The sequence below is a fragment of the Gracilinanus agilis genome, chromosome 2, assembly GCF_016433145.1.
Source record: "Gracilinanus agilis isolate LMUSP501 chromosome 2, AgileGrace, whole genome shotgun sequence".
Classification (NCBI taxonomy): Eukaryota; Metazoa; Chordata; class Mammalia; order Didelphimorphia; family Didelphidae; genus Gracilinanus; species Gracilinanus agilis.
This window is the reverse complement of record NC_058131.1, coordinates 40,848,005-40,862,065: the sequence shown is the minus strand read 5'-3', so window position 1 is coordinate 40,862,065 and position 14,061 is coordinate 40,848,005. Positions and strand designations below refer to the sequence as shown.

Sequence of the window (14,061 nt, the reverse complement as noted above, 5' to 3'; positions counted from 1 at the left end):
TTTTCCAGTTTTTTTCCCTCTAGCACCTCATTTATAAAAACATTTTAAAATCCTTTTTTTTTTTTTTTAATTCTTGCTTTGTCTCTTCCAGGAATTCTAGTTGAATTTGTGTCCAAGCTTTGTTGTTCTTTGAGGTTTTGTTTGTGGACATTTTTGAAGCTTTCTTTTGGATTTGTATATTAAGTGTCTCTTCACAGCAATTGCTTTTTTATGATGAGATTCTCTTTTTGTTTGCTCTATTTCCAGAGCCAGGCTCTGCACCCTTCTAGAGGAATGTCTGGGCTGGTCTTACTACTATACAGGTTCAGTGGGACCAGGCTCTAGGCTCCCTTTTGGCTTGGGATTCCCATCCTGGTTATTCCACTTCAGGCTTAAGGTCAGGCTAGAAGCCAGAGCCAAAACCTTTTCTCCTTCCCCAATGGGGCTTTGGCTGACTTCTGGACTCCCTTCTTGCTCAGCACTAACAGCTGAAAACCTAGATTACTCTTTCTCCAGGAGTGTCTTCTGTGGGCTCAATCCCTCCCCTTAGCCTGCCAGCATCTGTGACCTATAATGAGTAGTGAGACTGCCAGGTGGCACCCATTCCCAGCACCTGCATTTGTGGGATGAGGGGAATCGTTCCCATCCCCACCCCCACCCCAACTTGTTCTTGAATTTCTCCATCAAGATGCAGCCTGGTGCATTTCTAGTTTTCTGGAGGGGCTTTGTGGAGGGATCCTTGCTCCACTTTTTCTTGCTACTTGGGCATCTTGATTCAACCCCCCTTTTTAAAAAGTTCAGAAGTTCTCTTTATTTTGTTGGGATTATTTGTTTTCACCATTACTGTATTTGGAAATGAAAGTACTCCAAAAGTCTTTATAGTTTTAAATTTGAATAACTATTAAAGCTATTTTATTTAATAGGTATTTAAGTAAAACTTAAAACTGCAGTAAAACTTTTGGGACCTGGGTGTATCTCCCCCATAATCTTTCCTCCCCAAGCAGCCACCATTTTTGTAACTTAGAATTGAGAAGATTAAAAAACAAAATTGGGCAGACTCTTAGCACATTGACCATACATAGCTAACCAATCCCAGTTCTCCAGAGAAGGAGGGAGATTGTTGCATTTTTCTTAATTATAATAATACAGAATTCATTTGATGTTAATATTTATTTAAATGATTGATTTTGTTTATATTGTTGCCTGAAATACTTTTTAAAAAAAAATTTTTTTTAAGCCCTTACCTTCTGTCTTGGAGTCAATACTGTGTATTGGCTCCAGGGCAGAAGAGTGGTAAGGGTAGGCAATGGGGGTCAAGTGACTTGCCCAGGGTCACACAGCTGGGAAGAGTCTGAGGCCAGATTTGAACCTAGGACTTCCCATCTCTAGGCCTGGCTCTTAATCCACTGAGCCACCCAGCTGCCCCCTATGTGAAATACTTTTTACCTTGACTTAACTAACTTTTGGAGATTCACATGGCAAATATCAGTCAGACTGGATCACAGGTATTTGAATTTTGTCATTTTAGTCATAAACCAGTTGTCATGCTTTTGCTTTATTACTTTCCTTAGCCCTAATAGAATGGCAAGCTTAAATTTGCAATATTTCTAGTTACCTGAATGGTATCCTTTTTCTTCACATGTGTTGCCCAAGACCTTTTTAGGAGTAGATATAGTGGTTGAAAATGTAAGAGGAACTGAATTTAGAGAAGGTTATTAAGTGCAGGGGTGGGAGTGGTTTCTAGCAAGTAAGAGGTTTTTGAGATCGGGGGTAGCCTATAAAATAAATAGGTATGAATGGAACTCAAAAGAAAAAAAATTTTTAAAATTGAGATGTAGGGCATTTAATATGCTAAAAGTAATTCAGATAAGAATGTGAAAGTACAAGAGAAAACCAGTAAATTACCAGTTTGTATAGGAGTCAGAGCAACAATTTTATCTTCTTTTGATTTTGCAATATTTGAATTGAAATCTATTCCATTGCTTATGTTCTTAAGGTAGAGAAGAAGCCAAGTGCATAGAATGTATAATGAGGGTTTGTATTTGTTTGTGGAAAGGAGTAATGACTTGTTATATATTCTGTGGTCCACTTTGGTCGGCAAAAAGTAAGTTTTGTAATGTGAAAGTTTCTATCTTGTTGTATATAAATTAGTCCTATAAGTTGAATGATGAGATTAATTTACAAAGTAAAACAAACTTTTGCTCCTTTCAAAGTTGGTAGAAATTGTTGTGGTTTATGTTCTTATCAATGTCATTATTATATACACATGTTTCTCTCTTGTTGTGGTATAAATTGGTTCTAAAACAGTTGAGGTCTTGAACTTAGGCTTAGATTGAAAAATCTTATGGAAGTAGCTTGTTGGCTCTTACACATTCATATGTTGATAGTTTCCCTCCATTTGCTATTCTGTTATTTACCATTTGACTCAGAAAGCTAATTAATTGTGCCAACCTTATTTTATAGGAAAAGGACTGCTTAAAATCCCTTAAATAATTTCCAACTACTTTAATAAATCCTAGTTCTTTTCCTTTTAAAATTCAGAAGTTCAACTTTTTCATTATCATAATAGAAAACAACTACTTACATAAAACCAATAATTAATTAACCTCATTTTTTACTGTAACTAAAACTTTGCTGCTTCTTCCCAAATAGTGGTCATATTTTCCACTAACCAATGTTTTGAACACATCTCTTTAGAAAGCATGGGCTTTGTAAATATAGTTGATGACCTGACCTTTTTTTATTTTTAATTTGTGGTTCAATCTTGTTCTAAATGACTTTTTTAAAAAAGGCAAATTAGATTTACTAGTTAATGCTCTTTTCTTTATAACTCCTACCTCTTTAGGTGTCAGTAAGTTACCAACCTTTATAACTTATAATATTTGTATTATGTTCAGTTCAAAGGGATATTAAAGCAGTTCTTAAATTTTTAAACTGTAATTCCTTAGGTAATGCTGTAAAGAGCAAAAATTTCGTAGACTGTCATTCATATTTGTCTTTGAAATTGAGAGCTAGTTAAAGTTTAAAGAGGTTAGAATATTTTAAGTCAGTTTTAGGATAAATTACCTTTCTATGCTAGTAGTTTCTTGGTAATGCTTAATGAACAAAGGAAGTGGAAAAGGGAGGTAAAAGGCTTTGACAAGGTAGTGATGGCCTTTTATTTGGGAGCAGCAGCTCTAAATGTAGGTGGCTTTCATCTTCGTATGCTCACCTGGTAGAGAGAGTGCCTGCTTGTTAATATAACACTGAGAGAACCTTAATAGTCTAGCATAAGCTTATTAGTTAATGTATGAAACAAGATAGGTGTCAATTGTGTTTGTATATTCCTGCAGAGATTATACGTTTTGATAAAATGGTAGATACGGCTACCTCTGTAGGATTGCTTTACATTTTTCCAAAACATTTTCTTTGTACTTAAGTTATAAAGGTTGGTAACTTATTGACATCTCAAGAGAAAGTATTAGCTATGACTTGGTTTGTTTGTTTTTGTTTTTTTTTCAATCCCATCATACTGTGTCACAAGGCAAAGACCCACGCCAGAATCCCATAACTTTATATACTTATGCTTGTTTTCATGTTTCAGGGAACCAGAGTGGTATAGGAATATGTTGGGAATGTTATATGGTATGTTTGACTTTTCTCTTTATTTTTCAGGAGTGTTTCTCAAGAGTTGTCAGAGACTATCCTGACAATGGTTGCCAATTGCAGTAATGTTATGAATAAGGCACGACAGCCACCACCAGGAGTTATGCCAAAAGGACGTCCCCCTAGTGCAAGCAGCTTAGATGCCATTTCTCCTGTACAGGTAGATGAGTCTTGATAACATGTTACCATAAGCGACGGTACCCTTTGCCATCCGAATTGTTTAAATAAACTGTATTTTTACAGCAACAAGTAATAAAGTAAGGGAAATTTTAAATTATATTAAACTTAATTTGATTGCATGTCATACATTTAAAAGTAGATCAGTATGAAACATAGTTGAGCATTGTTTTTAGTCTTTATAACATGATTGCAAAACAGTATGAGTTTATTTTTTAGATGAATTGTAAAGATTTTTTTTAAAATAAGGAAGTTGCTTAGACTCTTGAGGAAATAAAGCACTGCCTTTGAACCTGATATGTCTTGTTTATAGCTTCTCAGGCCAAGCAAAGTGCTAGACCATATAAGGACTTGTTATAACTGGGGCTCTTCAGGTTCCAACTGAATTGCTCTTTTAAAAACAAGGTACATCGAAGTTACGCCACTGAGAGCAACATTTTCTGATGCTTCTACTCTGACACACTGGGAGCACTGGGGTTTACTTTTTTTTTTCTTTCTTTCTTTCTTTTTTTTTTTTTGAATGAATAACTTTTAACTATTAAACAGTAGTTTCAGAAAGAATGTGCAGAATAGCATGATAATCAAATTATCCAACTTGGAAAATTTTCTTAATCTAAAATGCCTCTTGGACAATAGTACACACAAAGTCTCCAATTTTTTTTTTTTGGATGAGATTGTCATGTGACCTTTGTACAGGTATCTATAGTTCATTGACTACTGCACAGTTTACCTTCTGATTTTTGCTTCAAAGAGCTAATTGAGGGCTCAGAGTTATTAAGTTGTTTTTTAAAAATCCCTTGGCATTAAATAGAATACAGAGTTTCATCAAAGTAATGAGTAAAATAGTCTTGACAGTCAGGTTGGTACTCTGAATGCTTTATTTTGTGGTTCTGGAGTTTTGGCGAATCTTCTCTAAAATAAATGCTACTTTTGAATATTTAGACTTTAATATTTCTAAAATGTGTGAGGGATATTTAAATTGGGGAATATTTAAAAACAATTCTCAAAGAGTTCTAAACAACATTGCTTTAATTTGTACTAATGCCAGTTTGTTAGCTATCTTTTTTGATGCATCTGGTGATAGTCTTCTATCTTTTTCAGATTGACCCCCTTGCCGGGATGGCATCTCTTAGTATAGGAGGTTCAGCTGCCCCCCACACCCAGAGTATGCAGGGTTTTCCTCCAAATTTGGGTTCTGCTTTCAGTACTCCACAGTCACCAGCTAAAGCCTTTCCACCCCTATCCACTCCAAATCAGACTACAGCTTTCAGTGGCATTGGAGGACTCTCTTCACAGCTTCCAGGTAAGGAGATAGTTATAGAAACCACACATTTCTTATTGGTGCATGGTGAGGGTTGTAGTCACCTGGAGTTAATGTTGTATGTAGAGCTACTAAGTAAACTTGATAGCTCGAAAATACAAGAGATTCCCTAACTTGGTAATCTACAGAAACCTGTGAAAGTCATATGTTAGTTGAGTAATTTCCCCCCGAATGTTGATTGAAACAAAAAGTTCATGTCAATTTGGAGGGGTATATAATTAGTGTACTACAGATGGTAATCTTTTTATTAACCCATCAGTTCTGTCAGCTTGTCTATAAGTGTCTTTCTAGTATATACCTTAATATTGAGTTGTGTGTGTAGGTGTGTATGCACTTGTATTATTTGTTTAAGTAGTCTGGGAAGGTAACAAGGTGAAAAGAATTTCTTTTTAAAAATACAGTAGTTTGGGGTGGTGTCATCCATGTCATTTTAAGTAATTATTTTAAGGATCTTTGAACTGTTTACACGTAAATTGACATTGCAAAGGGAAATTCCAGGGACTTGGGTAGTAAGAACTCAATATAACTTTAAATTTGAGAAAGGTAAATACAATTAAGAACACATACAAGTTTGTTGCTGACCATTTACCTTTTCTTTAGTAGGTGGTCTTGGCACAGGCAGCCTGACTGGTATAGGAACTGCGGCTCTGGGACTCCCTGCAGTGAATAATGATCCGTTTGTGCAGAGAAAGCTGGGCACCTCCGGATTGAACCAACCTACATTCCAGCAGAGTAAGATGAAACCTCGTAAGTGGTAGTGTTGTCTGTGACTGTGAATGTGACTGGACTGTAGCAAATGTGCACTGGGGAGGTTGGGTCAGTTTTATTGGGCCTAGACAGTTGGTAACAAAAAAAAATGTTTAATAGGGAGGACAGGAATGGTCCTGAGTTCAGTAGGAATATATCAAGGGTCTAGGTTGCTAAAGCAGACGTTTGTTGTATTCTTTTTTCTTAAAAGTCAACTTTGTAGGTTATGGTCAGTGAATTAAAACACAAAAATTAAAATGAAATTTTAGGAATATATGAGAGAAGACTGTAAGATTGCTAGATTTTATTTTATTATTCTTTTTAAAGTTTGAGCTCAACTCTGCTAACTGGCTTAGTGGAGAGTCAGGAAGATCTGAGTTCAGATCCTACCTTAGACAAGGCCTTAACTAGCAGGATGACCTTGAATAAGTCTCAAAACCAGCTTCAGTTTCTTCATCTATAAAGTGGGGATAAAAACAACACCTATCTCCAAGGATTGTGGTGAGGAGAGAAATGAGCTAAGCCATTTAAAGCATGTTGCTAATGTTAGCTTTTTGATTGACTTGCTTGGAAAAGTTCAGTGGATTTGGCTACAACTTTAGATGCAGAAAGTTTTTAAGATTTAAAAAAATTAAGAGAGTTCAAATTTGACCTCAGATGCTTCCTCACTGTATGACCTTGGGCAAGTCACTTAACCCCAATAGCCTAACCTTTACTGTTCTTCTGCCTTAGAACTGATATTTAGTTATCCATTCTTAAGACAGAAAGTGGGGTTTTGTTTTTGTTTTTTAAAGATTATTGCTTGGTAGTTTGATTTGATAATACCTAATTTTAGCTAAATTTGAGATGTCCTGCTGCATTAAGCAGAATACTTTTTTACAACTTATTTTGGTCCTTGCATAAAATTAAATATTCCTAAAGGGGATGAAGTAATTCCTTAACACTATCCCAAAAGAAGATGTGAAACGGTTAGGATGATCACCAGCAGTGATTTCATTTGGGAAGTCCATTCTATGAGCTGGCCACCTTGAGAGGCTGGTGTGAAAGATGTCTGCATGTCCGTGTTGTGTGGTGTGCCAACTTTTTATCCTGCTCTGTTTTGCCTGGAAAATAGATGGTTTTTAATAGACTGATTTCTGCTTTAAGACATCAAAGGGAAACCTTCCCATAAATTTTTAGCTTTGGCTTAAGGGTAAGTATCTTATGAGTGTGGACTTAGTGCCCCAATAAGAGAATGTAAAATGTGTTCCTGAAAAAAGTTGGCAGTTGTAGGAGTAGCATTTGGAAAAGGCATTTTCAGGAGGAATCCTTTTTCTGTCCCTCTTGAATAGCCTGTAGTTTTCTATGGTGGTCCGTTTGCTTACAGTAACATCACCATGAAATTCTTCAATTTAATTACTTATTGGTCCATTCTTTTCCCTAAGTTTTAAACTCTGATGTTTCAGGGTTGGGCATGGAGTGTAGAAGGGAGGGGAAGAAAGAGTTAGGAGAACCACATGCCCAAGAGTTGCTTTTCATTTCCCAACAGCGGACGTATCTCAGGTGTGGCCAGAGGCAAACCAGCACTTTAGTAAAGAGATTGATGATGAAGCAAACAGCTATTTTCAGCGCATCTATAATCATCCACCACATCCTACCATGTCTGTTGATGAGGTGAGCACAGATAAACCTGGGAGCCCCTCACCATTGGTGAAATGCCACCATTTTACTAGTTCAAGCAATTCCCACTTCATCTTTTTGTTATCTACTTTAGGTATTTGGGTTGCTTTTTCTCTGACTTTGGCTCAGATTGCACTTAGAAATATTTGTTGCTACAACACAAATTGTCCCCCAGTATTGTTTCTTGGCCCCACTATTTCCTCTTGCAAAAATTGCGAAATTGTTGAGTGAAACTTTTAGTAACAATTTTGGTTTTGTTTTTGCAGGTATTAGAAATGTTACAGAGATTTAAGGACTCCAATATTAAAAGGGAACGAGAAGTGTTTAATTGCATGCTGAGGAACTTGTTTGAAGAATATCGGTTTTTCCCCCAGTACCCTGATAAAGAGCTGCACATAACAGCCTGCCTATTTGGTGGGATCATAGAAAAAGGACTGGTTACCTACATGGCACTTGGCCTGGCCCTGCGCTATGTTCTTGAAGCCTTACGCAAGCCTTATGAATCCAAAATGTATTTTTTTGGGATTGCTGCACTAGATAGATTTAAAAATAGGTAAGTGTTCTTGTTCTTTTAGAATATTGTTTTAGAGAACCCATAGAACCAAGGATTTCCTCCTCAGATGGAAGCATACATCTAGATCAGAAAAGCCAGATTCTTCTTGCATGGTGCCATCTGAATATATACATTTCAGTGCTTGCTGTGACCCAAATTAGTGTGATGTAAAGATTATAAATGGACACTAGTTAATTGAAGTTAAATCTTAAAAATTTTAATAATATTCTAGGCAGTTGGGTTACTGTATTATGATGATGATGGTATTGGTAAGAATAGCATTTGCTGTTGTTTAGTTTGTATTTTGGGGTAGAATTGGGGGAGTGGACCATATCATTGTACCATTGTATATTCTGAAGTCTTCTTTTCCTGCTCCTTGAGTTTTTCGTGAGCTGACTTTTTTTTCTCTTGACAGGTTGAAGGACTATCCCCAGTACTGTCAGCACTTGGCCTCCATTAGTCACTTTATGCGGTTTCCTCATCACCTACAGGAGGTAAGTGTGTTTTGTGGTCACAAATTGAACACAATGCCAGAGTGCTTCAGTTTGAAGAGTCCTTTTTATCTTGAGTTGCAGTATAAACAATGATAATTGATAAAATTACTAATAACTTCTTCAGTATCTAAGTTTCTGAAAGGTCAGGCCAATAGTTCAGTTGACATGCACTATTGATCCCTTTAATAGAATTTATCTGTTAATAATTTTGTAATTTTTTTTTCAGTGCTATAAATGTCTTGTAATATCTCTTTCCAGGGTTATGATATTTATATGTTTTTTTAACAATGCAATTTTATGGTTTGCTAATTAAAAGCATAAATTGTGAGTGCTTACAGAATTCAGTGCTGTGTGATCCAATTTGCAAATGGATTGTATTAATATAATGCTGTGGAATAGTGGAAGTTTTAATATGCTAGCAGTCTTTAATATGTTTATGTCAAGTAATGTTCAGATTGGGTAAAATTTATTGTCTTTTGTCACTCAGATACACTTATTGCCATTAGTGATTTTTATCTATTCCTACTACCTTCAGTTATTGCCTTTATGCACGTGAATTCTTAAACGTATATTCTAGGTCTTGATCTCTCCCAAGCATTAGATACATATTTCTAACTATCTCCTGTCCATTTGTTAACTTGTCTGAATGAGTTAATCCTTCTGGACCCTTCTCCTACCTGCTTAGGACAGTCCCAAACTTGTCCTTTCTGTTTTCTCCATCAGAATAATAGAATTTGAAAGTAGAAACAGATCTCTGTCTCATCTAGTCCAGCTAGCAAAGTGAAAGGGCTTCCTTGATAAAGGTCCATCCAACTTTTGCTTAAAAGTCTTCAGTGAAGGGGAGCCCTATGGCTCTTGAGGTAACCCATTCATTCCTCTTGTGGACAAGTTTTCCCTGTCATTACACCAAAATTTATCTCTGCAACTTCACATTCTTCCTGTTTTTGTCCTCTTTGGAGATAGCCCTTACAAATATTTGAAACTAGCCATCCATTTTCACACATCAGCTTGGCTCCTCCTCCCATCCCCATCTTTTCCCACCAGACTCCTTTTCTCAAGGCTAAACATCCCCCAGCAGCTATGTGATATAGATTCAAGAACTTTGACTGTTCAAGTCACCCTTCTGGCCATTCTCCACCTTATCAGTGCCTTTTAGGCTAAGGTATGCCACATTGTACAGGGCCAAACTTGAAGTCAGGAAGACCTGAGTTCAGATGCAGCCTCATATACTTACTAGATGTGTGGGCAAGTCACTTAACCTCTTGCTTCCTCAGTTTCCTCAAGTGTAAAGTGAAGATAATAAGGACACCTACCTCCTAAGGCTGTTGTGAGGATTTGATGAGATAACATTTGTAAAGCACTTAGCCTTAGCATTGTATTTGGCACTTTATAGATAGTATTATACACTCTCCCTACCCCCAGTTATGATGCACAGAAAGTGAAAACAGCTACCTCAGAGTGGGTAGAGTACAAAGGAACCATCACCTTCTTAATCCAGCCCAAGCTTGTATTATATTTTTTAACTGCCATATCATATTGTTGTCTCCTTGAAGTCTACTAAAGTCGCTCAATTAAAAAAAATTTTTTTTTAACTATATACTGTAAATTTACTCCTAACCGTGAATTTGTGCTGTTTCTCCATGGTTTCCCCTGAAATAGCATGAGATCTCTTTATGAAATGTTTTTCTATAATTGTGGTATACTACCTAGAGAATTTTCCTGAAGTGTCCGAAAAAGAACTAAGGAGCTAAGGGTATTGTGATTTACTCTCCAGAACGCCCTCTTCTCCTTCTTTGCAATTCTTAGTAACATTTCCATATCTTCACTAAGCATCTCTTTAATGATTTATTATATAGAATTCTCCTAGGAATCACCAGCCTATCTGTGCAGATTTTGTCATTGTCTCTTTTATCTGTGGCCCCTATCTGTCATAATATTGATAAAACAATCACAACCAGATCTTTAATACTCAAGGATATAGTTTTATCTGGGCCAGGAGACTTGAATTCACCAAGGGCTGCTAAGTGATATTTTAACCCCTTATATATTTTGGTTATTTTTGTTCTGGAATATTCATTGTAATGGTAATTCTCCTTGGCAGAGAAAACAAAAATAAAGATTTAGCAAGTCTGTCTTTTTTTCCTCCTGTATGTCCAATACACCTTAAGCATTTGTCCTTTAGCTTCTAATGTAGATGAAAAAAATCCAAAAATCTTTTAAAAATATGTTATTTTGGACTTTATCTCCAGCTCTGGCTCATTCCTAGCTTCAGCTCTCTGATAGTTTTTTATAGTCATGCCATTCTCTCCTACCTACCTACCTATCTACCTATCTACCTATATTCATTCTACCTACCTACCTACCTTAACTTGTCTACTTATCTCTTTAAAAAAATTGAAGTTACTTAGATAGTTCCCTTTGTATCTCAATAATTCTCTTGGGAAAACGCTTTTCTTGAATTCTGTTGTATTCCTTTTTCTCCTTTTAAGATCAGCAAGACAGGAGGAAATAATTCCCAGGCTGTCTTTTTTATTTTCTCCTTATGATTCTTGATGATATTAGAGTTGGTTTTTGTTTGTTTTTTTAAATGCTTTCCTTCCACTTTAGAATCCCTACTATGTATTGGTTCTAAGGCAGAAGAGTGGAAAGGGTTAGGCAATGAGGGTTAAGTGACTTGCCCATGGTCACACAGCTAGGAAGTGTCTGAGGCCAGATTTGAACCTAAGACCTCCCATCTCTAGGCCTGGCTCTCATTCAGTGGAGCCACTCAGCTCCCTGATATTAGAGTTTTGAGGGAACACTTGTGTCCTCTCCTTCATCAGACTTTAAACATTTGATCCTTTTAATTTTACGATTGCTTGCTTATGTTTGCCTTTTTATATTTCTCTTGAATATAGTGTTGCATTTCAGGTTTTGTTCAACTCTGGTCTTTTTATGAGGAATTCATTGAAGTTGTCTCTTTCATTAAAGGTCTAATTTATTCATCTCGCTCTCCTCCCTAAATCATATTCAGTTTTGCTGAGTAAGTTATTTTTGGTTATGATCCTGTATCTTCTGCCTTTGGAATGTCATTTTCCAAATTCTCTCTGCTCCTTTTTCATACTTTTTGCTATGTTTTAGTTATGTGATCCTGACTCTGATTCCTTGGTATTTGAATTTTTCTTTCTGGCTGTTTATAGTATTTTTTTCTTTATCCTAGAAGCTCTGAATTTTGGCTATGTTTTTCCTGAAGGTTTTCGTTTTGGGGTTTCAGGAGGTGCCCAGTGAATTTTCTCTTCTTTTCCCTCTAGTTCTGTGAGAGCTTGTTGACTAATTGAAAGATTTGGGATAGGCTGATTTGTTTTTAGCAGAGAGTTCAAACAACATTTGTATAATTAAAGGTCCCCATGGCTACTCTATTGTTCCTTTCATTCGTGTAAACTATTTACCCAAATGATGTATTTCTTCTTTCTGTCTGTGCTCTTTAATTGTCACACTTTTTATGAAGGCTAGAAATGTTACTTATCTCGTTTAATCCTTTGAAGGATTTAGGTCTCTCTATGGAAAGAGTATTGCTGGGCTTGGAGTCAGGAAGACTCTTTCCTGAATTCAAATCTAGTCTTAGGCACTTGGTAATTTGTGTGACACTGGGCAAGTCATTTATCTCTGTTTGCTTTAATTCATTGGAGAAGGAAATGATAAATCCTGAAGGTAATAGGCCATGGGCTCACAAAGAGTTGGACATAACTAAGTGTCTGAAACTCTCCTTGGCTGATTTGCATGCATTGCAAGTACCTACCATTTCTGTGATTAAGATTCATTGTGAAAGGATTGTGTTAAAATGTTATTGATCATTTGGGTTTTTTATATTTAGCCTTCCACCCCCACATTGAACTCTCCCTTGTAACAAAGAAAATTAAGCAGTCAGTAAAGAAAGAGGACTTTATCAGACAGTATGGAAAATATTCTCTACCTATAATCTCCCCACTTCCAGCCCACGGGGTTAGGGCTGTTTGTGGTGGGATTAGTGGTGGTACATTTTTCTTTATTTGATCTCTATCATCAAGATTGTTCATTATAATTAATCTTGTTTTGTTTGGGCATCAGTTTTTAATGATGATCAATTTTTGAGAATTTTTAAGAGATTTTAATGAATAAGCATTTTGATCAAATTGCCACTTGGCTAAATGTTCTAATACTGACCTCTTTTTCTTTAGTAAAAAAAGATAATCAGAGGGTGGTTCCATTACATGTCTTTACTGTATTAATATCAGGATTTAAGATGGTAAGAGTAGCACCACAGTGAAAACCTTTTCAGTTCTCTTTCCTAACTACATTACAGTTAATCTCTAGAAAGAGTAATTATGATGCCAGGGTAGAATCATTATCTGAAGGAGTACAGATGGCTGGAGAAGTAAAAGAAATCAGTTCAACAAATATTTATTTAGTATTGACTGTGCCTAGATGCTAAGTGCTACTGATTCAAAGAAAGACAAAGATGATACTTCAAGGAGCTCATGGTCTAATCAGGGGAGCTAACATGCAAAAACAGCTGTGTACAAGTAGTGTATATACAGGGCAAACTGGAAATCATCTCAGAGAAAAAGAATTAGCATTGAGGAGGACTGGCAAAAGCTGGAGTTAGTGGGATTTGAGCTTAGACTTGAAGGAAAACAGGGAAGTCAGCAGGCAGAGACAAGGAAAGGAAAGGATTCTAGGAATGGAGGATGGCCAGTGAGTCAGGAGGTGGACTGTCTTGTGTAGGAACAGCCCGGGAGACCAGTGTCACTGGATCCCTGAGCACATGGAGGAGTAAGGTGTGTAGGAGCAGAGCCAGGTTATCAAGGGCTTGAAATTCCAGAGAGCATTTTGCTTATCTATCTTTTCTGTTTCAAGTGATTATCAATAAACTTCATAGAAAATAAGAATTTTGAAGATATTGATTTTAAATCTAACATTCTGCTGGTGATAGAGTCACTGGACTTCATTGAGTGTGGTGGGGAGGGGCTGACTAGATCAGATGGAGGATAGATTGGAATAGGGAGAAATGAGGTAGGCAGACCCTTCCTGGCAGGTTAGGAGAAGAGTCTTCACTAGGGTGCTGGCAGTGCCAGAGGACAGAAGGAGGGAGTATATTAGGAAGATACTGAAAAATGTTCAAATTAACAAGTCTTTATCCTTTCCTTTTCTTCTCACTCTCATGTCCTCCAACCTAATGAATTTGTCTTGGCTTTTTGTCCTTTTTAAAGTATATTGAATATGGACAGCAATCTAGAGACCCTCCTGTGAAAATGCAGGGTTCCATCACCACCCCTGGAAGTATTGCACTTGCCCAGGCCCAGGCCCAGGCCCAGGTTCCAGCAAAAGCTCCTCTTGCTGGTCAAGTCAGCACTATCGTGACCACCTCAACAACTACCACTGTGGCCAAAACCATCACAATCACAAGGCCCACAGGTGTTAGCTTCAAGAAGGATGTGCCAGTAAGTGAATGCTTCCGTTTTTAAGCT

General features: G+C 36.8%; 1 protein-coding gene and 1 non-coding gene across 2 annotated transcripts in view; both read left to right on the top strand.

The window, feature by feature from the left end:
• CNOT1 (CCR4-NOT transcription complex subunit 1) overlaps positions 1-14,061 on the top strand; it is a 111,224-nt gene that overhangs the window by 68,443 nt on the left and 28,720 nt on the right. The window contains exons 17-23 of the mRNA XM_044663095.1: positions 3,634-3,784; positions 4,903-5,104; positions 5,723-5,869; positions 7,398-7,522; positions 7,795-8,081; positions 8,497-8,575; positions 13,804-14,034. Coding sequence (XP_044519030.1) covers positions 3,634-3,784; positions 4,903-5,104; positions 5,723-5,869; positions 7,398-7,522; positions 7,795-8,081; positions 8,497-8,575; positions 13,804-14,034 — 1,222 coding nt within the window. The remainder of the gene's footprint in view (positions 1-3,633; positions 3,785-4,902; positions 5,105-5,722; positions 5,870-7,397; positions 7,523-7,794; positions 8,082-8,496; positions 8,576-13,803; positions 14,035-14,061) is intronic.
• On the top strand, positions 4,078-4,214 carry LOC123238490. Its single transcript, XR_006505653.1, has one exon. It is a non-coding gene; the product is annotated as a small nucleolar RNA SNORA50 (small nucleolar RNA).